We start from the raw sequence: 26,298 nt of genomic DNA on the forward strand, positions 1-26,298 counted from the left end.
ATATGTCAGAAAAACTTCCTGTGGGTCATTCTATGTTCCTGTTGTTGTTATCATATATGGTTAAGCTATGTGATAGCAGTACTACAGTTGTGGCTTTCAACAGCTGTGTGGTGAGAGTTATGTTACAAATGAAAGTTATACTTAATGTGAGAGACTCCTTCAGATTTATTAGGGTACAAGTCTAATTAATGGTGAGGAATTAGTGTTTTAGTTTGATATTAAGGTAGTAACTGAACGGAAGGGGTTTCTCTCCCTTGAATAGCTTTCTCTTTCACAGCAAAGCAGAAGAGGCGTGGGGAAATAATGTAGCAGTAGTATTTCTGAAGACTTCTAAACATGGTGCAGTAAACTTATATTTACCAGTTGGGGACTTTACTCGTATATGAGCGTATATCTTTTGTAATAGTTTGTGAGGGAAGAGCAAGAAGGCTTTTAGGCTTGCAGAGAACTGCTGCATGGAATTTGTCCCTAGCAGTTATTTGAGAAAACTGTCTGCTTGTTTTCATCTCTTATTTAATAAAATGAAGCTTGTACTGGGGATGGGAATGACTATTTCCCTTTCCAAACCTGTCCCCTCCCTCATGAAGGAATGAGAGACTTGAGCAACCTGTACCTCATCCAGGAATGGATACAGTTCAGCACTGTATGAAGATTGTCTGAAACTCTGTCCTGAAGAGTTCAGAACCACTGTTCCCTGCACTGAACAGAAGGAAATGAAAGAGTGACTGAAGTCTAGCTGATAAGACTGTCTTAGAGCAAGTACTGATGTTTCATTCCTACCTAGATATCTGCACTGTCACTGGAAATGGTGTCAGCTTGGTGTTATTGTTTGTCTTTCAGCAGTGGCTGGGGCTTATTTTCCTCTCCTCCCTGGGGCTACTTTGCTCTGAAAAACTCCTCCATACTAGCATGTGAGTCATAAGCATAATTTCCTCTAAATCCACAGCAGCCTGTGCAATACTACATAATTAAATATTGAAAAGGTCTGTGATTCTTGTCTTTGCTCATTCTGGTAGCAGTTCCAATAAAACTTTGCCTATTGCAGGCAGGTTACTGGAGTGTCTCAAACATGACAAATGGATACAGTACGAATACTCTTAATTATCAGCAGTGATGGAATAGGTCAAGCTGAATCCTGATCTGGTAAAAAATGAACATTTTATGTTTTGGCAGTGACAAGCTTTGCATGCACCCTAGCGGGAGACTTGTATGGTTGTAGTCCAACCTGGTCCCCCCGGTATAACTTTCTAAATCAAATTCACTGTCAGAAGTCTGCAGCAGTTTGGGGTCTTCACAAAAATATCTGTAGAATTACCGTATCGTGTCTTTCAGAGATCAAGGCAGTGATACCCTTATCTCCCTATACAAGGGGAAAATAATTCTAGAAGTCATGCAGTACAGATGCGGCAGACAAGACAGCTGTTCTAACTAGCGTAAGAAGGCTTATTATTCTGAGATTCTTCTAGTAAAAACTTCGTTGTGGAAAACTTTTCCAGCTATACTTATTATAGGACTTCAGCATAATAGTAGTGAGTGGATAGATAACACATATTGCAACATCAAAATAACTTGTAATTATATTTTTCATATAATGTGCCTCAAAGGGAAAGGGAAGGATCCCTATAAGGTTCTAGCTTAATAAGTTTTCTTTGCATCCCTGATCTGATCTTCTGACTGAGGCTGTAAAGCAGAGATAAGACTGGCTGAAACTGCAAAACCTGTAAGCCTCTCTTGTCTGTCAGTAGTGTGCTTGTCATGTAGGGGATGGGCAGAGGTGTGCGATGGCAGCTTTTCTCTTTCCTTGGTTAAACTTAGAACTGCTGTTGAATTTTCTGTTTTGGAAGTCTGTTTATATATCCATTAAATTAAAAATAAACTTGTCCTATGCTCAAGATTAAGTACACAGTTGTGTTCTGAGCTTTGTGCAGATGTGTGCTTTTGTTAAGCTGCCTTAACCATTATTAGCTGTGCTCTGGTTTTGGTAGTCCTTGGTGATACAGATGATTTATAAGCAACATGAGAGGTTCAGCAATGGTTCATCTGGTGCTCAAAACTAAGAGTACAAGAACTACTCTTCTAGGTCCAAATATGAGAAACCTGAAATGCAAACACCTACTTCTCTACTTGCTTGCTGAACTCTTTTTTTCTTGGAGAGGTGATGGTTTCAATCTGGCCTCAAAGTCCTCTGGAAACTGCCAGGTGTTGGGAGTGGGGAGTGCTGTTAATTATCACATCAGCATAGATATTCCTGCTTTAAGGTACCTTAAAGGGAATAACGTATTTGGTAGTGGCAGAAAATTAATCTGAGGAAAGTACTACCTCTCTGCATGCCCTGTGTTGTGATGGTGATGTAGGATAGCAGAGTTGCTCTGCAATTCATCTGTTACTCATAGAGCTCTGAAATAGCCTGAAGTTTATTTCTTCTTCCTGCTGTTAATAGTCAACTCCACGTTGTCCACTCTACACTGTGGATGTTCTTGTTTCTCTTGCCAGAAGTGTGATGTATTTGCATGGGTTATGCACATGTGGGATTTAGTGCAGTCCTCTATATGCATGTAGAGTGTTCCTCCTGCTGTGTTGGGATTGCTGAACAGTCCTGGATCTGAATATGGAGGTTTAAAATATTCTCTCTGGTTAACAAGACAGTATTAATCTTATTCCTGCAGTATGTTGCACTTCAGTGTAGCTAGCAGGAATTACATTACATTAGTAAAATAAGTGCAAGTTAAATAAGGTGATGGTAGCTGCATTTTATTAGTTAGTACACAGTTACAAAGGTGCTGTTTTCTGTAAGGCATTTAGTTGCTGCATGCGATAGCTGGAAGTATATTGCAATTATTAACAATTAATTGGTTGCTGATTTCCTCTCCTAAATGGTTCCATTAACAGTCCCACTAAGAGTTGCAGTGAAGCTTTAATAAATACAGCGGGCCACATAACCCACATAAGCCTGTGTGGCTTAGCATGTGCCATGTTCTCTAGTGGTACCATGCAGTTAGGTTTTCCATCTGATTTACTATGTACTTAATCAATGACTTGATAAGGTTTTATTTAATAAACATTATTTCAGTGAGAAGAATAGACTCTAACTTAATTTTTATCATTATTCTTTTAATATCTACTTTCTTATGTGTTAAGCACGTGTGGAAGAAAGGGAAGAACAGCAGAGCAGTAAGGATAGAGTGGATTAATAATATGCTGTTATTAGTTTAATGATCAGTCCTTAAAACTTGTAGCGTGATGCTGGGGTACCCTGTTGTGTAGCATCAGAAATGCTGGGATGGAAGATTGTTGCTGACTGTTTAATCAGTACCATCAGTCAGTCCTTGAGGATCAAACAGTTCTTCCTAATTACTTCTGGATCAGTATTGGTAGTCTGTCTGGTCCCGTCCTCTCCTTACCCTGCTTGCAAAAGATTCAGAGGACGTGAGAAGCACTACAAGGAAACAGAGTTCAAGTGAGACATGCCTGGCTCTCTGGTTGAGCCCTTTTCAGTGACAGCAATTGGCAGTGGTGAGATGAGGACAGGGTGCACTTCAGCAACAGGATCTGTCAGAATTGCTCAGGTTTGGCATTAGGGTCACAGCCTGCTGTGTTTTTGGTTTGGCTGTAAAAATTCACCCCAATACAGTTATCACGCATGTCCGATCAGGACAAGATACACATTAGAGTTACTCTAGATCTCCCTTGCAGCAGCTGAAGCAGGCTTTCTCTGAGACTTGGTCAGAGCGATTATCTGCAGCTGACAGACCAGAGCTGTCCTCACCTTACAGCTTGTCTGCCTGAATTTTTAGATATACAGTGAAAATTGCTCAGAAAGGAGCTCCTATGGATTCACTCATCATTAGAACTTTTGGTAGGAGAAGAACCTCAGGGCTGCATTAAACCTGTCTTGAGAACCTGTAGAGAAAAGGCTGTGTGTGATCTCTTGGCTTATAAATACAGCACAGCATCCTTTATTTCTCAGTTAACTACTTTGGCCAAGGGCCATGTTAGGCAAGAACTGCTAAGTGATGCAGTCAGATTAGTGTACGTGTAGCCTTCAGTAAAGGCACTTCCGTGAAGTGTTTCAGTTGGTAAATGAATTCTCTTCTGGCCTGTTAAAAGGCAGTGGTCTCAGGCTTAGGCCAAGTGCTGCTGCCACAGGGTATGAAGAATGCATTACTTGGCTTTACCCAGTGACTTTAAGAAGATTTTATTAATTTTGTTTTTTTCCTTTACAGCAATCTAGAGTTCTTGCCTCTAGAAATAAATAAAAAAAAATAAAATGAACTAAGTCAACTGTGTAGTGTTGATAACACTGCGTTAATATAAGTGTAAATAAATGCAAGAAGCCGTAGTGGCTTCGGGCTACTTAAAACAACTTAGAATTATCTTAACATAGATCATATTTCACTTCTGGTGTTTTCTCAAGAGCATATTAAGAGTAAAAGGATGGAAGAAAAATGCATGTTCTTTTTATTGATGGTATTTAATTGTTTGCAAGTACTTCATCTTTATCTACATCAATATTTTGGCTTTCTAAAGTAGAAAACCAATTTAATATGGAAGCAACTGCATTGATAACATTGAGACAAAAGCACCGATAACTGGATTGCAATGATTATCTCTTAATAATTATTCTTTTTCTATCTTATGTTTTGCTGACCTGAGTTAGTAGTACTGCACAAGCTAGATGTCAGGACAATACTTCACAAGAATTTAAATTAGTTCACTGTAATTATTCACTATTATCTTCAAGGAGTAAATGTAATGGGCATTTCTCCTGTTTATTTAAACCCTGGGGTTTTGTGTACTGTTTGCTTTTTTTTTTTTGTTAACTGGAGGGCAGATTCAGTTGGTGTGAAGATGAGAGAGAAGTTGCTTGTCCTCCTAGTGAAGTCTAAGACCTATTAAGTTGCTGCTGCAAGTTTGTTTTACCCTCATGAATATTTGTAAATCAGTATTTGAAGAACTGTCTTCTGATAGTCCTGGATATTTTTATTAAAATTGCGGTCATAGATCATTTCAACTGACAAGGCTTTATTTCTGGTATAGATTGTTGGGATGGTTTTGCTGTACACATACAAAAGCAACTTTGGAGGTGCAGCTTGCACCTGTGTTTGTCCTATGATATGTTAGCAGCACTGCAGATGTAGATGTGTTCACAGAGAGTAGATGTGATCCTACATCTCCTAGATCTCAAGGCTGGAAGACTGCTGTGGAGCACTTGGAGAACAGAGGTTCACTCTGTTATAACTGTTAATTGCTGAGCAACCTGATCTAGTGGAAGGTGTCCCATGGCGGGGGGCTTGGAACTAGATCATCTTTAAGGTCCCTTCCAACCCAAACAATTTGATGCTTTTATGATTAATGGCTGCCACTGAATTTCTCCAGTTGCTAGTGGAGAAGTATGAGTAACTGTTACCCTCTTCAAGACTTTCTTTAAAGATAGGCTTGATGGTTCTTGCTTAACTTTGACTGTAGTTTCTTGATGAATAATTCTTTCTGAAAAAGAGAGCGCTTTGTAAATGTAAAGGCCACTTGCAATAGGTACAACCACCATAATTTAGGAAGAAGTGTACCTTTATGGAAAGCTTGTTCACTCTTTCTTTGTATGTCAGATGTCTTCGATGATGTCTTTTAAAAAAATACGTCTGCACTAGAGCATGTGTAGATGGGACAGCATTTAAAGCTGTACCATGACGTCTCTAGGGATGTGTACTTGCACAGTGAGTGGTAAGCAAGCAGCACAGATTTGGTGGTAGGTGGACAAGACAATTATTGTTGCGATCTTCAGTGTGTGCTTAATTTTATGGTGCACTTCTGTTCAACTGGTAATAATTATGAAAACTTGTACCTTCGCAAGTTGCTCTTTCTGATGAGTTGTGGGGGATTCAGGCCAAAGTACCATCTCTGCTGTGGGACTTGATGTGCTCCTTTGCTGTAAACCTTAAGACTGAAGCCTAAAGTCCAATATTTGAGATGAATAAATGTTTTGGTACCTTGCTGGATTCCTAGTCAGAGATGTCAACAACTCTGAGAACCAAGTTCTTGTAACAAGGACATTTCTCCCAGCTGCAGTCTTTTTTTTGTTTTCAATTTGAAACTTACTGGCTGAAGTGCGTCTACTGGAAGAGCAAAAGTTGTTCTCTGCAGACCCACTGACTTAACAGATGTATTTTGGTTTTGTGCTGCCTCAGTTTTCTTGGGGGCAGAATCCACAACAGTATTGGATTTGTCTTCTGGCGCTGTGTGTTCTAGGTATCTGGGTGAACGAACTGAACGTTGGTCTCTGGAATGAAAGGGCATCAGAGAGAAGGTACCTCGCCGTGACAAATTGTAGCTATTGCATAAAACTATGGTAACAATCTCTTCTTTGTTTATCATAGCTATCGCTTTTGGTTATCAGATTTGACTGCTTTGTGTCAATAGCAAAGAGCCTGAGGTAGCAGCTGAAGGGAAAGCCTTTTGCAGAACGATGACTGGAGTTGAAATGATGAAAAAGGATAGTGTAAGACTACAGCAAGAGTTAAGAACTGTGAGAAATGAGATGATCCCGGTGATGATTCCTGCTTCCAGCTGGAAGGGAAATTTGACATTTTGGGGTACAATCACAATCCTCTCTCTCACTGAGACAAAAGTGGTATTTAATAAGTGTGAGGTTTAAATGTGACTCCAATACTTTTACCTGGCTGTGGCCAGTAAAGAGAAGCTTCTGATACAAGAGTTGGCTTCTATTGCATTTGTTTAATTTAAACCCCTTTACTTTCAGAAGTTGCAGTACTGCTTTGAGACAACCTTGAATAAAAAATGAGTATGCAGCTTCTTCCTCCTGTAGGATACATCTAAAACAGTTATAGGAGAACAAAAAAGATGACTTCTAGTCAAATCTGCTCTAAGACAGATGTGAAACAAAAGCTGTTAGCAAGTGGGATCAAGTACCTTACTCAAGGCATTCTTCAAGGAGAAGGATGCCTTGCAGCAGGAGGTGGCTCAATCTGGCTTTTGTTTAAGGGTCCTGTTTTGCACTGGACAACACACTTGCAGTTTTATTTGTCCCCCATGCTTTCTGAAATGTAAGCAATATTTGAAGTAACTTTTGCAGGTCAAAGACTTTGCAGAGAAGAGGAGTACAGGAAGGCTTCCTTGAGAGGATTGCTAGATTATGATGAATATTGATATTTCCTGATTTTAACTTAGACATTAGTTTTCTTAAAATATGTAACGTAAAAAAATTGAGTCCTTTGTAGATGTTGTGGCAATATGGGCTCTGTTGCATAATCATGGAATAAAGAGAGTCAGTTATACTTACTTTTTCCCATTAAAATTCCATAAACGTGAATTGACTGAATCATCACTGGAGACCTTAAGCCTATGCAAATAACATTAGGGCACAGAATAAGAGGCTGAAGGTTGGGTTTTTTTCTTATTTGTAGTGCATGTCCTTATTGTTTACTGACTCAGAGGCATGCTGTCAGTGGCTTGGAGATCATCTGTTAAAAATTAACTGGAGGCTGAAAATTCTCTTACTAAATTATTAGGGGTTACACTGTGGTCTCCCTCGCTGCTAAGTGGCTCTGAGAATTAATTGCCTTCCCAGTCTACAGTAGAGAACATTAATCTTTGATTATACAAGCTAGAGAAATATATTTAAAAGAGAACCTACAGCTACTGTTTCATTATTAACAAATGTCTGTTAGAAGAATTGTCTTCCTGACCCTGCAGGCAGTTCTATGCACATCTGTCAATGTTTGCTGTCATGAAAACAAAACTGGTGTTCAATGCAACTGTTATATCAAGACTCTTTTGAATAGGTACCTTATGTAAATCTTAAAGAGATAGATCCTAGAGGAGGGCAAAGAGTGTGTTTCTGAACTGGAACAACATCCCAGTAAGAACAAAGGAACAGAAATTAGTTACACCTGAACTCTTGGCTCAAAAATACTCTCAAATGCAGGTGGTTGCAGCAGTTACTACCCTGCTTACTACCTGCATTTGAAAAGTTGACTTCATGACTGGGCAAAATTGAACTAGAACTAGTGGGCCTTGATACCTGTAACATGTTCTCTGAACAGAAGCTTCAGTGAAAAGAATTAAATCTTTAAATTAGATGCAACCTCCACCACTTTGAAACATTTTGAGTCAACATGCTAAAGCTTTTTAACCATTTAGAACGAAATAGCAGGTAGGCTTGTAATGGGTGGAACAGTGAGGTGTAATGGGTGGAAGACTTGATGTTTTATCCCAGCAACATTCTGGTGAGCTTCAGTGATACTGAATCTGTCTGGAAATTACTCAAACGCAGGCTTGCTAACTTAGTGTTTAAACAAAATGTCATATTTCTGTTGTAAGGTATGGAGAATCCAAATTGTTACTAGAACAAGACAGTTCATGTGTAAATATGGCTACAGAGGACTAAATTCAAGACTTCAGGAATCATTAGCTGCTACAAGATTTGAGTAATTGCTAATTGGTATGATTTGTGGCCAGTGCTCATGAAGTCACCAGAGCAGGAACAAATGCACTTAAGGCAGTTGTGGTATTTGGTTTCTGGCTTCTAATCCTTCTCACTGGTTTGCCAGAAACCTGGCCCATGCATTTACTTGCTTTCCCACACTGAAGTATAAAAAATGAAGAGATATTTACTTTATTGCTAATTGTTCATTTAGTGGAACTCTTACATTTTAACAACTTGGAGCATGCTGAGCTTTGCTTGCAGTAGAGGGCACTGCGCTGACTGCCAGTCCTGTGCCATGTTTCTTTTTATCTGCCCTGCTGTCTGTGTGATGGGAGGGTCCTTCCCTGGTCGCCAGCTGGTGGAGATAGATTTAAACAGTCACTTAGTGTGGAATGAAAGTGCTACGTGTGCTCTGCACACAGTGAGGTGATCATGTATTTGAGGCAATGGGCACAGGAGTGGGTTAAAAATCTGAGCTTCAGTTGTGTTAAGCAGTTTAAACTTCTTATGGAAGAAGCCTGTAGAGAACAAATCTTAATGCCTACATAGAAAAAAGCTCTTTTTACTAGGACTCACAGCAGTGAATGTGTTGAACTGTGTCAAAAATGTATTTCTGGCCTCCAGAAGCATTTGCATGTCACAAATAAAATTGAAAGCATTAAGATGCGCTAGAACACTTCTATAAAAAAAAAAAGCTGAAATCCAGGGTGCTCAGCCTGTGTCATCCTTAGGATATGCTTGCCACTTCTAGTCTAAGACTCTTAGCTTGCTTAGTTGCTGGGAAAGAATTTTGCACTTACTCATAGTAAAACTGTATTATATTGAAAGTAGGTTGTTAAAGAGAATATTTGTTTGAACAATATGATCTGAAAGAAGTTTGCATAAAACTAACTTGTAACTGTTCTGTTCAGCTGGGGCCTGTGCTCTTGCTAGATGTGTAGGGACCTGTTTGAACTTGAGAGATCAGGATTTAAGCTTTATCTTTAAACTGGAGATTTTCCACAGTGCTCCACTTAAAAATTATTTATCCACTTTTATTCCTGAGTAGGGCATATGCTGGGGAAGGGCAAGGGCTAACTACTAAGGCAGGGATACCCTGTCTAGATGAGCTCTTAGTTGGGCATCCCTGACAAACAGCCTCATTCTCGCTTCTACGTGCTTTGACCACCACCACCAGCAGCACTAGTTCAGGCCCCTGCTTCACCCTTGAACCAGCATCTTCAGATACCTTCCTAACACAGGATCACAGAATTGCTTGGTTGGAAAAGACCTTTGAGATCAGAGCCCAACCATACCTGTCCACTATTAAACCATATCCACAAGCACCTCATCTATATGCAACGCCCTTGAAGATTTGCTTCAGCACAGTAAGACACTGAAATGTAATAACTTTAAAGAGAAAATTAAATTGAGCAAGTAGGAAAAAGTAACTGTCAAGTTTAAAAATAAATAAAAATATATATCTATATCCAGAGTTAACATCAATATTTGCAGTTGGAATGCAGTTTTTCTTTGCATTATTGAACAAATCTTTTCTCCTTTGGAGACTTGGAATTGTAGAAGTGAAATAGATGTAGAATTAAAATCCCTAACATATGGCAGGCTGACTGAAATCCCATATTTAACTTGAAATTATTTTGCTATAAGGCTGGGTGCAAAGCCTTGAAAAATCATTGTTTGGTGCTCTTGAAAAGTCTCATCAGTAGTATCTCACACTTCTGTGCAATGCGAGGGAATCATAGAATCATTAAGGTTGGAAAAGAGCTCTAGGATCATCCAGTCCTACTGTCAGTGCGGTTCCATCGTGCCTACTGAACCATGTCCTGAAGTGACACATCTATATTCTTTTTGAACACATCAAGGGATGGGTGACTCCACCACTTTCGCGGTCAGCCAGCTCTGATCCTTCACCACTCTTACAGTAAAGAAATTTTTCCCAATATTCAATCTAAACTTCCCTTGAGCAACTTCAACTGGGTCCAGCCCTATTCAATGTCTTTATCAATGACCTGGATGAAGGCATCGAGTGCACCCTTAGCAAGTTTGCGGATCACACTAAGCTGGGTGGAAGTGTTGATCTGCTGGAGGGTCGGGAGGCTCTGCAAAGGGATCTGAACAGGCTGGACTGATGGGCAGAGTCCAATGGCATGAGGTTTAACAAGGCCAAATGCCGGGTCCTGCACTTGGGGCACAACAACCCTATGCAGTGCTACAGACTGGGAGAAGTCTGGCTAGAAAGCTGCCTGGAGGAGAGGGACCTGGGGGTGTTGATTGACAGCGACTGAACATGAGCCAGCAGTGTGCCCAGGTGGCCAAGAAGGCCAATGGCATCTTGGCTTGGATCAGAAATAGCGTGACCAGCAGGTCCAGGGAGGTTATTCTCCCTCTGAACTCGGCACTGGTGAGACCGCTCCTCGAATCCTGTGTTCAGTTTTGGGCCCCTCACCACAAGAAGGAAGTTGAGGCTCTGGAGCGAGTCCAGAGAAGAGCAACAAAGCTGGTGAGGGGGCTGGAGAAGAAGCCTTATGAGGAGCGGCTGAGAGAGCTGGGGTTGTTTAGCCTGGAGAAGAGGAGGCTGAGGGGAGACCTCATTGCTCTCTATAACTACCTGAAAGGAGGTTGTAGAGAGGAGGGTGCTGGCCTCTTCTCCCAAGTGACAGGGGACAGGACAAGAGGGAATGGCCTCAAGCTCTGCCAGGGTAGGTTTAGGCTGGACATTAGGAAAAAATTCTTCACAGAAAGGGTCCTTGGGCACTGGAACAGGCTTCCCAGGGAGGTGGTTGAGTCACCTTCCCTGGAGGTGTTTAAGGCACGGGTGGATGAGGTGCTGAGGGGCATGGTTTAGTGTTTGATAGGAATGGTTGGACCTGATGATCCTGTGGGTCTCTTCCAACCTGGTTATTCTATGATTCAGGACATTTACTCTTGTCCTATCCTTTTTTAATGGAGAGAAGAGGTTATGTTAGAAATGTGCAGTGACATTAGAGGGTGGGAGCAATGCTTAATCTGCTTCACATTTCTGATAGTCAGCTGTCAGTACAGCTAGGTAAATCATAGAATCATAGAATAACCAGGTTGGAAGAGACCCACCGGATTATTGACTTCAACCATTCCTAACAAACGCTAAACCATGCCCCTTAGCGCCTCGTCGACGCGTGCCTTAAACACCTCCAGGGAAGGTGACACCTCCCTGGGCAGCCTGTTCCAGTGCCCAATGACCCTTTCTGTGAAGTTTGAATGCAGAACTAGCGGCAGCAATACTGATGATAGCTGCAGTGATGTCATCTTTAGTATGTTTGGCCCACAAGTGTTATACTGGGCAAAGGTCTTTTGAACTGTGAGTGAGCTCTGGAACCCTCAACCCCCAGTTTGGGAGCTTTCCAGAAGGGCCTTATATGCATGTGCCACTTTGAGGACTTAGCAAGCAGGGAGTACCACACAGTCAGGGCGAGATCGTGTCTTAATGTGCATGATATGCTAGTGGTGGGTGGAACGTTATCTGTCAATAACTCGGAGCCAAAATCCCACATGCCTGCCTGCTGCCCTGTGGGGTTTGTTTTCTGCTAGAATCTTCATTGGATTCGGTGGGTGGTGACTATTTTTTTTTCTGTTATATTCCTGGTTTTCTCCTTTTTTTTCTTTTTTTTTTTTCTTTTTTTTTTCTTCTCCTTATTCATCCCTCTAATCTAACTTGCTACTTCCCAGCACTTTTGGGTGACACTATAGTTTTGAGCTGCTGCTATTTTGTAAAAACCTTTTGCTAAGTTAGTTTTGTCAAGTGTTATAATTTGGACTGCATTCAAAGTCAAGATTGGAGTTTTGAGTAAACCCTTTAAGTGATTGTCTTTATTTTTGTTGCTGCCAACAAAGTTTTAAAAGTAGGTTTGTTGGATCCTTAGAGTGGTTAATAAATTTGTTCAAATGAAAGTAGTTTCCCTGAGGAAGGAACTGGGTAAGGAATTAATTGTCATTCTGTTTGTGAACTTGTTTTTTAATCAAGTCCTAGTCCTTTCATATGCCCAGTGAGGAAGTGGGATACTTGGTGAATACTTGATGGGTAAAAAACTGTTAAGGAAGTGCTCACGAGAAAATTGAAACTTATTTTCAAGCCTGCTATTGTACTTAGAAAAAATGTTGGACTCACAATGACTTGTACTTCAAATGCTCTCACTAAAGTTGATTGAAAAACTTGAATCACATCAGGGCTGAACTGCATCTTCAGTGTTAAAGCAAATTCAGGTTCTTGCAGATTTCACGATACTTCTGCTCAGCCTTATGTTGAGCCTTCAGCTCTATCCCAAGTTGTCATGTGGGAACATCAACCTGCTTTGCAGAACAATGAAGCTGTGATTGCAGGCAGCACTGAAAAATGTGACAAGTGTTTACTATAAAGGCTCAGAGGTGAGAAGATGATTTTTCTTTTTTTAAAGAATGAAAACAAACTTCAGTCGCCAGGGGCATCGTGATGTCTGGAAAGTCAAATGTGAAAAAACTATGAAACCTGTTTAGTTTTCTTTTTTAATCAGTGCCTGGAGCTACTAGTATGGAGTTGCTAATACTCAGTATTATGCAGGGATTTTTGAATAATAAAAAGCAGTACCGATACAAGGCGGTATACAGTTGATGGTAAATATGTGCACAGTCCTGACTTAAAATGCTTCTTACTGGTTCTTAGTGTACTGTGAACACGGCTTAGGTATGTTCTACTTGGTCTGAGAAATGCTCAGAGGGATCTGTCCAGTCATAGAATCATAGGCCTGTCACTTGGGAGAAGAGGCCAGCACCCTCCTCTTTACAACCAACTTCCAGGTAGTTGTAGACAGTGATGAGGTTTTCCTCTCAGCCTTCTCCAGGCAAAACAATCCCTCAGCCACTTCTCATAAGGCTTGTTCTCCAGCTCCTTCAGCTTTGTTGCCCTTCTCTGGACACACTTAATATCTCTCTTGTAGTGAGGGGCCCTAAACTGTTCACAGTATTTGAGGTGTGGCCTCATCAGTGCTGACTACAGGGGCAGAATCACTGCCCTGGTCCTGCTGGCCGCATTGTTTCCAGTACAGGCCAAGATGCCATTGGCCTTCTTGGGCACCCTATTGGCTTGTGTTCAGACAGCTGTCAATTAACACCTCCAGGTCTTTCTTTGCCAGGCAGCTTTCTAGCCACTCCTCCCCAAGCTTGTAGTGCTGCACTGGTTTTTGCGTCCCAAGTGCAGGACACAGCGCTTGCCCTTGTTACCCCTCATGCTGTTGGTCATAGCACTTGAAGGTTGTATGAAGCTGGAGGGCAGACATGTTTGGAGAGAATTTTAACTGGCTCACTTGGCTTGATGAGAAGTACTGTGCAATTGGGGTGGAGAAACATGTTTTTACCTTGTACAATTTTGGAAGAGTAGCAAAAATCCTGGGGGTTAATGTTAAGTATCTGTTGTGAGATACTCTTGATTTATTGATGTTTTCATAATCAAAGTGTAAAAAGTTCATAGTTGGCTTCAGGACAACAAAATAAAACTAGTCCATTTAGAAAGAGTCATGATAGCGTGATTCAGTCAGTCTCCATCTCCTCCACCAAGTATACTTGTCATGTCATAGACTTGTCATAAGCTGTCTTGAAAAACTTGATTACAGAACTAGTCAAGTACAAGTGTTCAGATGAGGCCTTTTGTCTTTGAAAAGAAGAAACAATGAAGTTCAGCGACCTGATTGTATCCTTGTATAATCCCTTATTTTGATCAAGGCCTCTCGATAGGAAATTTCTGTCCCAAATGCGTAGCCTAGGCCTACTGATTGAAACGTGGACTTCTTCGGTGTGTGCAAGTACAAGCTACCAAGTTTGGAAAGGTCAGAGGGGAACTTTGTTAGAGACCATGTAGTACAAATACTTGCATAAAAAGTACTGTGGTTAACTTATATTGAGCTCTCATCTAGAACAATGTGAGGCAGATGGTCCTAAGACCATATATTTCAACAGCAGCTGAGCCTTTGAAATAAGGGGGATTTGTGCGTGGCCATGACGGCTGTGATGAGGTGGTAGAGAAGTGGAGCCCAGGAGAGTGAGCAACTGACACCTTGCCAAATGGGTTCTGGGTCTCACCAGTTTGGTGCTATTGGCTTACTTGTGTCTGAATTTAATAACAGTGCCTCTGCTGTCAGATCTCCCTGGCCTGGAGAAAGTGAGATAAGCAGTTTTGGTTCCAGATTGGTCATTCACGTGCCCTGTAATAGAGAACTGCTAATCTAGGCTAGCCTAGTCAGATGGTGAGCTGTTACCACTTTTAGTAAAAAAGCAGAGTATGGCTGTATGCAGAGTACAAACAGATAGAATATTGTCTGCTCATGGATTGGCCTGTGTAGGGGATAAATAATATTCTCAAACACTGTTCTCAGATGTTTTCCTCATGAATTATGCAACACACGGCACTAATGAAAGCTGGATAAGAGCAACTACAATTTGGAGCTACCTTCCTCTCCTGAGGAAAAAGCACTTGCTTATAGCTAGCAGTGTATTCCATGGTTTCCTGTCCTTGTCTTCTTCATAAAAAATTGAAACCCTTTATGTGATGATCTCTTACCAACCTTAGTTGTGCCAGTCGCCTGGTGATGTTCTGACTATCTGGTCCACCCAGCTTCCCATTGGTGGTAAGAGATGGGCTTGATACACCCCTTGTATCTCTTGCCCTCTTTCCCTCCTAATGCAGCCTATCTTTCTCAGGGTACGCAGCTGTCCTAACATAACTGAACTCCCTTACCAAAATGAGCCAATTTATTGCTGAAGTGGACCTGGTGGGCATAGGAAAAGGTTCTGAAGATCTAGTATGCCACTGGGGAGGGAACTTAAGATACAGGTCGAACAGCCAAACCCTTTCCTCCTCCTATGGCTGTCTTCTGCGGCTTTAAGCACACTGCTGATGTTTCCTTTTCTATTCCCCATGCAAAAAGCAAGCGAATAGTCTGGAGGGGGCAAAGGTATGAGAAGGGGAGACAGACTGCCAGAGAGGAAGCAACCTGAAAAGCTGCTCTAAGTGCCATAGAGACAGTTATTCTTGAGAGGCTCATACGAATGGGGTTACTACATGTGAAGATGATGAAAACTATTCTTCCCACTCTTAAAGTGGAGGGATTTTTATTAGCTGAATTAATTTTTAATGCTTTCATTTGAAACCAAAAATACATTGCCAATAAACCTGTTAAGAGGCAGAGAATGTAAATTAAAAAAGTTATTTTTTATACCTGAAAGATGAATGGATCCCATGGCCCAAAATGTCACAGCATATCTAGGAGGAACAGAGCTTGAGTTCTACTGTATCTTTCTAGTAGGATTTCACTTGAGAAATTGTGCTTTGAAACCTGGTACGGGATGGTGTTTTACCATAGGGTGCAATCAGCATAAAAGACCCAAACTTTCAGAAACTATGTGAAATCAAGTTTTACTTAACTTGCTTAAACAAAGAAGGTAATGGATGATTAGTAGTGATTTAATAATGAGTTAACAGTAACAGCTTTTAAAGGTAATGTGTCTAATCATTACTACAAGTGAATAAGTATTACAAGTAAGTAATAATAGTACTTAAGATCCATAGTCACTAGGAAACTCTGGTTGCAGTGAGGATTTGGAGGACCTATGCAGTGCATCCACTTGCATGTGAGGTCTCCAAAGTAGCTGCAAGAGGGCCCAGCTTTTTATGATAAATGTACGGTTTAACTCTAAAAATGCGGAATCATCTGGTTTCAGATACCATTTTGGCCCCTTCTGGAGCATGGCCAGAGCGCAGAAAGGGAATCAAGGGACCCGCTGTGTATCTCTTATCTTTGAACTAAGGGAACTACTGAGACGTAGCATTTCTGTGTATCTCGTCTCTTCACACACAGTGTCCATGCTCAATGTCTGCCATGCTGACTGGTCAGCCCAGTTGTCAGTGACCAAGCAGAATGGCAATCATGCGGTAATCGTACACCATCCATGGGCTCAGAGGCCGTTGCTTATCTTGATGATGTACCTACTCCTGTTCTTGTGTTCTGAAGAAGGTACAATTAAAACAGCATAGCACAATTCTACTTGTAATGCAACTATGATGCATCTTCTCACACTCTATGTATACTGAAGAAATTACGATTAAACAGTACACGTAGCCATGCAGTATGGATTGTCCGTGGGTCAACTATTTTGTTTTAGGCCTGTTGGTCAGGCCCTGTCTCTTCAGAGGGTAAGAGTCCAAGAACTGGGTAGATAGTTGTTTCAAGTGCTGAAATAGTGGATGATGCTGAATTCACCTTCTTTTTCTGAAATGTAGTAGCATGTTCTAGTGAAAACCACAGCTGTCTTTGTGCACCGGTATACACAGGCACCTACTGCACACTTTCCTTCTGTGAATCCAATGCAGAGCAGTTTGAAAGTGCAAAACATATATTTCACAGATTACCATGGGGATGACTTTAATCAGCTCTGAGACCTGCTAATGCTGTAGAGATCTTTCAAGGACTGCTGCTGTTCATCTTCATGCAGCCAGTGCAAGAAGAAATGGACATCATGTCTCTGTGCCGTCGCTGGAAGAGACGCTTCTGTCTAGGTAACTGTACAGTGTGCAGCTGCTTTTATTGTGCATTATACCAAACGGTGGGTGGACAGAATTAAGAACAGCAGCTTTGGGAATGCTTTAGAGCAAAAGGTCAGTATGTATTTGGTAAATCTTTCTAATCTAATGTTGGATAGACGCCAGCATTACAGGCTTCTGTGCTTTCAGTAGAAGAATACAGATAGCTTTACATCAGGAGCATATAAATGGAAAAATGCTACTTTTTCTTGTTTAAATTGTTCTCCTGGAAATCAAGCTGTCCTTGCAGCTGATATGCTTAAAGCTGTTTGTAAATTGTTAAAGGAACAGATGCATTACCGAAAGGAAAAAAGCACTTGTGTGCCAGAATGCTAATAGAATTGTGATGTGCCAAAGATATTTTCAGCTTCAGCCAATATTAATACAGGGAAACAAGCCTCAAAGGTGGCAGGAGGGGAATGCTGTAAGTGCTCTGTTCTAAAGATTAGCTGGAAGTGTCACTTATGAGAAGGAGATTTGATGGCTGTTTTTGAAATACTCCACCAAACACCTAACAGATCCACTGTGCTTCATAGTTATGTGCATGACCCACAAAAAGGATTACTAGTCATGGTTATCTGAGGTGCATCTGATAAAAGTGCTAGAATTCCAGGAGCTTCCTTGAGCAGTGGGATTATTTAGAGGAGATGCTTATTCTTGTCTGAAATACAAGAACCAGCTTAGCTGTAGCTTCTGCCACCTCATGTTCACTTTGGAAAATTGCTTTAATGCTCAAATCTGATAAAAAATCCAGGAAATGAAAATAAAGATAGTGGAAGAAGGGAGTGGAATTGCCATTATGTGTTGTCAAGTGCTGTAGTTTCAGGGTTAAACTAAGTTTTTTCCTTTCCATAGCAAGATTGCTAAGCTGTTATGTATCATTTAAGAAGTCATGTCAATTCATTCAAGTTCCCACTGGCTGGAAAAGGGAAAGTTTAACTCCCATGTTTGAAAAAGGAAGACCTGAGAAACTACAGGCTGGTCAGTCTCATCTTTGCCCAGCAAGATGATGGAGCAGATACTCCAGGAAATTCTGAGGCACATGGAAAATAAGGAGGTGATTGGTAACACCTAATGTGGCTTCACTAAGGGCAAGCCATTCTATGATATGAGATGATGTTTTCTGAGCTGAAAATTCAAAAGGAACTTCTTAGTAGTTATCCTCATCCCAGAGGCTGAAAGCGTGTGCAGAATGGACATAGTATCTGTTTTCATGAGTTTGCACAGTGGAATCTGCATTTGCAGGGTTGGCTTGTATATAAAATGCTTGGATGTTCAGTTGAATAAGGAGTTTTAAGTCCAGTGTCCTCTGAACTGTCTCATGTGCAGAAGATATGTTCAGTGCTTTCCAATGTATGGAAGTGTGTTTTGAGCTTGATTGACAGCTGGTAAGCCATGTTAATCCTGCACTTAAAAAATTGTGAAAAGAGCAGGGAAATGTTGATGTGTGACATGACGTATAGTCTCAAAACTGTGCAGCCTCAAACAGGAAACACTGTGCTTGATGCATCAAGTTCTCACAGAACCAATGCCTCCACTGCCTCCTTCAAAGCTGCCTTACTGCTGCTTCTCATCAGGCTCATTTAAGTTACATATTGTTAGTTGGAAAAAATTGATGACAAATTTCTTGTAGGATACCTAGTCCCTTTATGTAAGAGTATTTATTAAGTTGTTAGAAACTCAGAGCATATGGAGCTTGGGTAGTTTTAAGAGTTTGATCTGAGTTTGAGAAGTGCCAACTGTTTGAACCAGCTCTTGGAATATGAAGTGTTTGGATTTGGACTTGTGGGGTTTCAGGGAGCTTGGGAAGCTCCTGTGGCTTATTACAGCTGCAGTACTTCTTGCTTACTTAAAATTCTGGTGTTGACAGTAGCTGCTGAAGCTGAGTGTTCAACTTTGTGTCAGGCTATTAGATCTAGTTTATCTGCTGCCTGAAATTTATTTTTTCAGGCCCCAGATGTATCATTGATTCTCATAAATCAGACACAATGTGTGAAATTCAGACTATGGTGGCAAGCTGCTAACAAATACATAAGTGATTTTGCAGAACAGCTAAGGAAAGTGTGTGATGGGACTGAAACTTCTAGAGAGGCCATTTTCGTCCAGTGCAGTACGGGAACTTAACTACAAAAACCCACTTGTTTTAACTGGTACCTATTCCTAGTGCCCCTAGTGTTTTAGTAAACTTAGTCTGGAAGCTGGAGCAGGGGAGAAGGGACTTCTTTTTCTATGCAGGTGATAAAGGTTCAGCCTTGGAATTTAGCTGATAGTTGTGGCTGTGAAACACTGGGGAGAATAAGAATAGATTATCATGTGGGTTTATTAGCACAGCATTATCAGCAGAAGCTGTTTGTTTTTGACACTAAGTGAGCAGGTACAAAATGACTAGGGAGATAGGGAAGAGCTATTTTAGGCAAAGTACTATCCTTCTCATGGTCTCATCAAGCCTTTATATGAAGACTGGGAGAGGGAATAGAAATATCAGACCTTTATTTTGCCATTCAAAGAAGCAAAAAGAAACGTATCAAGGAGACCTTAACTCGAGCCATAGGCAACCTTAGGCACCGTTGCTCTTCCGTACCTCAGTATTCTGTGACCTCATTATCTTGCTTTGAATAATGTAGCTGCCCTCTATTCGTACAGAGGGAGGTGAATTTTATTGGCTGGACCTGCTTCTTATCCTGTGCTTCAAGTGTTCTGTTCTGTCTCTTGAAAAACATGGTATTTGTTCATGATGATGCATATGAATCTTCTCTGTATATAGTTTATGCTAAACCATGTACTCCTGCATTAGTGTGATCCTGGTTGTGCTTTTGTTCTCTGAAGTGTCTCTAGCATTTTGTTAGGAATTTGTTTTTGTTGGTGACAACATTTAAGTGTTTCATCCAAATGAATTTGAGTGTATGCATCAAAATCTAGGTTCCAGCTGTTTGCTTGCAGCATATACTTCCGTTCACAATCTGATTGAGATGCTCAGCAGAAAAAAAGTGGCTTTGTGCCTTGAACTCCTTGGAGTTAAGGATCTTCTAGTTAGTAATTTAAGATTATTCAGAAAGACCTTTTTCAGTGTTGTCACATTTGGCTTAAATCAGGGATGAATGCAAGAAAGGAGTGACAACTTTAAGGCATGTACTATTCCTCTTCAGGCTTACATTAACAGGACCAAGCAAATGGAGTTCTTGTTCTCCTTGTTTCTTTAATCCCAACAGTTGCTTTTGTATCAGCTAAGGCTTCAAGAAATCTTTTGCTTTCCACCTACTGTGAGAGCTACTGATGCTGTATGTCTAACATGATCAATTTATTGCCTGTTAACTCCTGATCCACCTATGCCATGAGTATGTCTGCATTTATTGTAACACTGCCATTCTGCAGCTACACCTCCCTGGCAAATCAGTCCTCCTTGGATTGATCAGGTATATCAGAGATTTTCTTTTGGCTTCACTGAGCTGCCAATTTATAGCAATACTTCTTGCACTGATCCCTGGAGTGCACTACTAGGTGTAGGATTTAAAAAATTTATATGCTCCTAAAGACTGGATTAATTTATCTCTTAAAGACTGACGTTTGTTGTAAGCTGCAGGTAGTTCTCCAGTCTAAGTATGCAAGTCCGAACCAGTGGCCACTAACCTGTGTTGTGCTTTTGCATGTTTAAAATGATCCTGAACATTGGTCTCCGAGTAGGTTGACAAGTGACCTTTTTGCAGGATGATGGCTTCTCTTACAGAGCAATTCACTGGCTAGTCCTAGAGGCAACTACTCTTGAGTTTTAAGCCGCTTATGAAATTCATGATTATTATCACACTGGCTATATTTCCTGCTCAACAACACCCTTCTTACTCTTGTTAATTTTGTTAATCTATACACATTGCATAGCTGTGAAGAGAAAATGAGAGAAGTTGCAGACCTGTCTAATTTCCCTTGCTGTATCTGGGGTAGCTTGATTGATGATGGCTTTCTCCTTGCATCTTGGAGTTCAGAAAATAAGCTTCCTTTGCTTAGTCCTCTCCTGTGTTTCCAAAGCTTTATTTACTTTTAATATCCTTTTGAGGGCTACTGTGTTCATCTGAGTCTGAGTTTCTTTATTGATCTGTATCTAGCAAAGAAAAAACTCCCATCTTCAAATCCGATTTTCTGCTGTGCATAAAATAGCTTTTCCTCCTTTCTGTGCATCTAAAACATCTGCTACCGAGGTATGGGTGTCTCTTTGAATTCTGACCTGAACAGAGGGGTTATCTGAGAGCTTTAAGTCCCCCTTTTCCAAGGTTTGACTTGTAGCAGAATTGTTCCATAGCAATCTCAAGTTGCTTGACCCAAACACAAGGTTTTTCCACTATCACTTTAGCTGTTGACTGACGTAATTTCTGGTTAAATTTTAAGAAGCAGCTCTTGTGGAAGACTTCTAATTTGATCTTAGTTTGCTCATTCAGTATCCTGGTAGTTCTGGTGGAATGTGCTACTACTCAAAATCAAACCCAAGCAAAAACCCAAACACACAATTGTAGGCATTTGGAGAAGGTACCTACCAGTTACAGTGTCAGAATTGAGTTCACTTACAGCTTGTCTGTCTTATATTGTCTCTTCCCTGGAACTGCATATAATCGTGCCTGTGGAGGGGATTGATCCGATTTAGTAGTCACTCAAGTTGCTGAAATGCTAATGCAGACATCTAACTGAACAGATATTTTTATCCACGTTGTGTTGCACGGTGGCAAATATCTTATCCTACTAGTGTAAAAGGCCTGTTGTGGGGTTCCTAGTGCGTGGAATGATGAGATGGGAACTCTTGCTTCCAGTGTCACAAGCATTTCCTGATGATACTCTGAGGTTTTCATACATGTGTACTCTCATGTATGGTGTATATTGTAGCTAGCAACCATCTTCTGTCACTAGGAGTTGTCATGGCCTCCTTGTTATCCTAGACTGAATCACTGAATGTTAGTGTTCTAGTCTAAAAAGACTTCATCTGCTCATGGTTGGACCTCAGGTTAGCAGAACTAATACTATTTCCTTTTTAAGTAACTTTTTGCTTTCTAATGTGATCAGATACTAGTAGAGTAGAAGCTCACTGCTAGTGAAGTCCTAGGTTGAAATAGACAGTACTTCAATCACTGCTCCTTTTTCTTACTGATTATTTACTTTCTTGTGGCAATCTTGTACTTGTTAGCGTCACATCTAAAAGATTGTTCTTAGTAAATGGCCTCTACAAAAGTTCTGGTTTGCCTCAGACCCCAAGGAATTCCCTTGGGAAAGCTGAGGAAAGCCATCTTTTTCATCTTTGCTTTACGACTGCCTATTAAAATTGACAAGATAGCTTTCATCATGAAAACGTGAACTAATAGAATATCTGACAACTTAACTGTACCTGTTGGAAGCTTAAAGTTAGTAAAAGCTGCATTTTAGTAACATCTACAGCGTTGTTTCAGAACTAGAAAACAACTTGAAGTGAAACAGCTCTAAAACACCCACCTACTAAATATTTATTGCTTAGTAATATTTTTTGGAAAACAATAGCTTCTTTTCTTGATGGCATTTCCTTTACTGTAACGCATGGGGTAAATGTTATCTGGTGTAGAATACTGTGCCATGTTTGCTTCTTGTTTAGCAAATGAAACAGCCATTTTATCACCAATGCTTCAGATGAAGTAGCTCTTACGTAATTCTTCAGGAAGTAAGAGATGGTGTTTACTTCAAGGCTGTTGCTAATATGAACCGTAGTACTTGCATACATCTAAGGCCATCTTATTTGCAGGACGTATATCTACAAAGAAAGAAGCAGGTTTAAAATTACTTTGGATAATAAAAGAGCTAGAAAACAAAAGCTCCACTCTGTTTTATTCTGGAACTTCCTTTCTTCTGACTTGAGTAGATCAGAACATTTGCCTACAATTTTAGGCTGCTGAACACTGTAGAAGTTTTCTGAACTCTAAAAATTAAAACCTTAATGCTTATCATCAAGCTTTCACATGAACTGGTTATAGCTCAAGATTCAAGTATCTCAGTCCTGGTGGGAACAAAACATTCTTGGAGGATCTGGTAGCTGAGTTCATGCCCTGCATCTCCTGTGAGAGCATGCTGTGCTCTGCCTGTTTGGACTTTTATCTTTATACACTTTTAGATTCATTTGCAAGTGAAGTTCTGTTGAACAGTGAAGTCAGATAGAGAAATAATGCAAGAAAGAATGTGCTTCAGGTAAAACCAATTCACTTAGCCAAGCTTTAAATTCATTGTTTGTACACGAGCTTTTTGACAATTCTGAACTGCAGAATTTCTCTTTTGGTATTATTTTTGGTATGCTGTTAGCAAAGATCATCTTGTGGAAAATGATGTTATCCTAAGAAAGTGGTGGTGAGTCACTGAGTCTAGGGTAGCTTGTTAAGAGCAAACTTGGTATTTCAGTGCAGGCAAAAGTCAAACTTGCCTGCTACCTTTCTAAATATGCATCTTAGAAAGCTGAACATCTGACAACTCCTTTCATTGAGGCAAAGCTTGTAACAATAACAGCATGTATTCTGTAAATGACTAAGTTTGGAGGTTTTTGGTGAGGTGCTAGTTGTCACTCTGAGGACAGCTATCTTTCAAATGTCTCCTAATTGAAAACTGCCTTTTAATACATCTGCAGGGAATGCAAGAAACTGGTGACTTATACTTTGATTTGCGACTGTTTAAGCTTAGAATCAGTGTAGTTCAGGTTAGAAAGGACCTCTAGAGACCATAGATCAACTCAGGTCAAGTGGGGTCAGTTTCTTCAGCTCGGTGTCCTCTCTATGCTGGGACCTAGTCCTACAAAATGTGCAAAATCAGTAGGATTGGGTTTGGCTGTGACCTTTAGTTTTGCTTTAGGTTCTAAACTTGACATGATGAAACCTGTCTTGTGTACTTTCTTACAAACCTGCTGTTTCTCATAGCTTGTGGCTCTGCTGTCTTGGTTAGGTGCTTAATTTCTCTATTATTTCTTGTTTTTAAAACTGGAACATATGTTAAAGCAATCAAGTGCCTCACGAAGTTACAAGACCAGATGTAATCTGGTCTAGATTGGTCATCTAGTGATATAGTTTCAGTAAAGGTTCTCTTGTGACTTCTGACAGTTGGCAAACATCCCAAGGGAATCATCTTTAAAAACACTGCAGAATTCACCACAGTTTATTTACAGAATCATAGAGAGCTGTGATTCTTACGAAGCAGACATTAAGAAGAGAGATGTCTGTGGAAGATTTCATCTTTGCAGGCTCAGTGAATTTAGCGTATTAGATTAGTTTGTTGCATTTTCAAGTGATAACAAATGCAATGTGAATTTGTCAGAGCACCCAGCCTGCTTTTTCTAAACGATGAGAGGGAGAGCTATGAAATCTCTTGATATTTTTGTCAAGCTTCTAATACTATATTTTTTTAAAAAGCTGTTAAATAGCATGAAGTAAGAGTCTTGAAGAAATTAATGGCTTTATAAAAGGGAGCATATAACTTGTCTGATTCACAGAACTTGTAAAAGCACTGTGGGTAACGGTATTAGACTGCAACAGTGTCTTGTGCCTCAGCATTGAAGGCAAATGTATTGGGCAGTGTTTAAAGTCCATAAGGATCCAAGTTCCAAACCAAAGGGTAGCAGTCAGTGTTTCATTCTAATTATTGTGCTGCTTTAGCAGCTTGTTAATAGTTTAACAGAATACCTGTGGTAGACTGGCTTGCAAATATCCTCTGTGGTTTTATGTCAGGCTTTTGTTTACTTTGACTGTTGATTGTTTTCTGTTCTGCTCTTCCCAAGTCCATTGAGATTCTTCGAGGTTTCTTTCCTGAGGTGGGAATAATCACTTACTGACATGTTTTCTTTCTGTTCTGACAACTTCTGGCCAATAAGAAAATTCTGCCTTCCCTTTTTCCTGAAATGCGAGTTCCCAAACTGAGTTCAGAGTAGATAGTGACACTAGTGATGAGTTTCCAGGAATTTGAGGTGGGGCATTACTGGGAAGGAATGCTGGAGGACTCCAAGACCAGCAGCGGAACTCAGGAGATACAAGCTGAGCCAAATGACGTTTGGCAAGTGAAGGGAGCTTCCGCACTGGCACTAACCATGCTAGGTTATTCTTGTAGAATATGATTCCTCTTATGAAACTGTCTTGACTTCTAAACATCATATTTACACATTTGCAGTGGCTTTGTCATCTATACACAGGATATTCGTGTGAGATGATGGATGTAGTTAGAAGATCCAAAATCTGTGTAGCTAAACATAATAAATAACTAGGATATGAGGTACAGTCTTCTACTAATAATGTGCTCCTTGAAGCATGAATAGTTTTATTCCAAATAAATGGCATAGCAGTGTTGCAAGTCCTTGGGCAAATAACAGAAGATGCAGGTCTTGAGGGAGATAAATGTTGCAAGAGTGCCAAGTTGGTCTGTTCTGAAATGAAGTCAATAGGTCTGATCCCTTTTGATACAGGGAAGGAAATGCTGGTAAGTAAAAACTTCTCAGACTTCAGTTTTAAATGCCTCTGCTGCTAGAGATGGTCCTATCTGCGCTGCTTTTGTACATAGTGTTTCTCAAACAAGAAGCAGAGGTGTAGTTGACTTGGTGTGGCTGAAGTGATGGCCTACAGGTGGCCAGGCCTCCTTGAAGAGGACGCCTTCTGAAGGTGGTATAACCTCTGGCATTGCAGAGCCCATCAGAAGCTCAGGGCTCCTTAGATTTTCTAAATGTGGGGAAGGAGAGCATCTACGGCCACTATCATAGCTCACTGTGTCTGCAAGCTTCTGGATGCGATATGCTTAATAACAGAGGAAGGAGGGGGAAAGGCGTTCCTGGTGGGTAGGATTACTGGATTATCTTCCAAAATGAGGCTTATTCGACCAAGAGTTGAAGCAGCTGACTCGAGCCACTTTAAAAAATGAAAATGGTCTTACTGTAGCTGTTCATACACACCAGTCTGCTCTGAAAATATTTCAGTGTATCTAAAGAGTAAGGTAAATACTGTTGGCCTTGGGACCACCTACCTTGGAGAGAGCAACTGAGAGCCCACATAGTGTATTAAGTAAATATAAATATCTTTGAACTTTATCAGCTATATTGACTCGGTTAATCCTTAAAGTTATGAGACAGCTTCATGATACTGGGTGGTGAAGAGAAATAGTAAGCAGGAGGACTTCAAGCATCAGAAGGAATCATAAAAAAGTGAAACATCAAAGGTGTTTTTGAAAACAGAAAACCCCACACCCACATTTAGAGTGTGTTTGTTTTAGAATAATTGCACTATTGTTTGGGAGCTTGACTAGGAAAATG

At 40.5% G+C, this 26,298-nt stretch overlaps 1 protein-coding gene across 3 annotated transcripts in view; it reads left to right on the plus strand.

The window, feature by feature from the left end:
- ATP8A2 (ATPase phospholipid transporting 8A2) overlaps window positions 1–26,298 on the plus strand; it is a 326,443-nt gene that overhangs the window by 12,246 nt on the left and 287,899 nt on the right. For 2 of the 3 annotated variants that reach the window (XR_011339668.1, XM_069882897.1), the window contains exon 2: window positions 16,849–17,000. The exons of the other annotated variant lie outside the window; for it this stretch is intronic. Coding sequence is in view for 1 of the 2 variants with exons in the window: in XM_069882897.1 (XP_069738998.1) it covers window positions 16,931–17,000 (70 nt within the window). In the remaining variant the exon portion in view is untranslated. The remainder of the gene's footprint in view (window positions 1–16,848; window positions 17,001–26,298) is intronic. 3 annotated transcript variants of the gene reach the window in all.

The sequence above is a fragment of the Phaenicophaeus curvirostris genome, chromosome 1 (assembly GCF_032191515.1).
Source record: "Phaenicophaeus curvirostris isolate KB17595 chromosome 1, BPBGC_Pcur_1.0, whole genome shotgun sequence".
NCBI classification, from domain to species: Eukaryota; Metazoa; Chordata; class Aves; order Cuculiformes; family Cuculidae; genus Phaenicophaeus; species Phaenicophaeus curvirostris.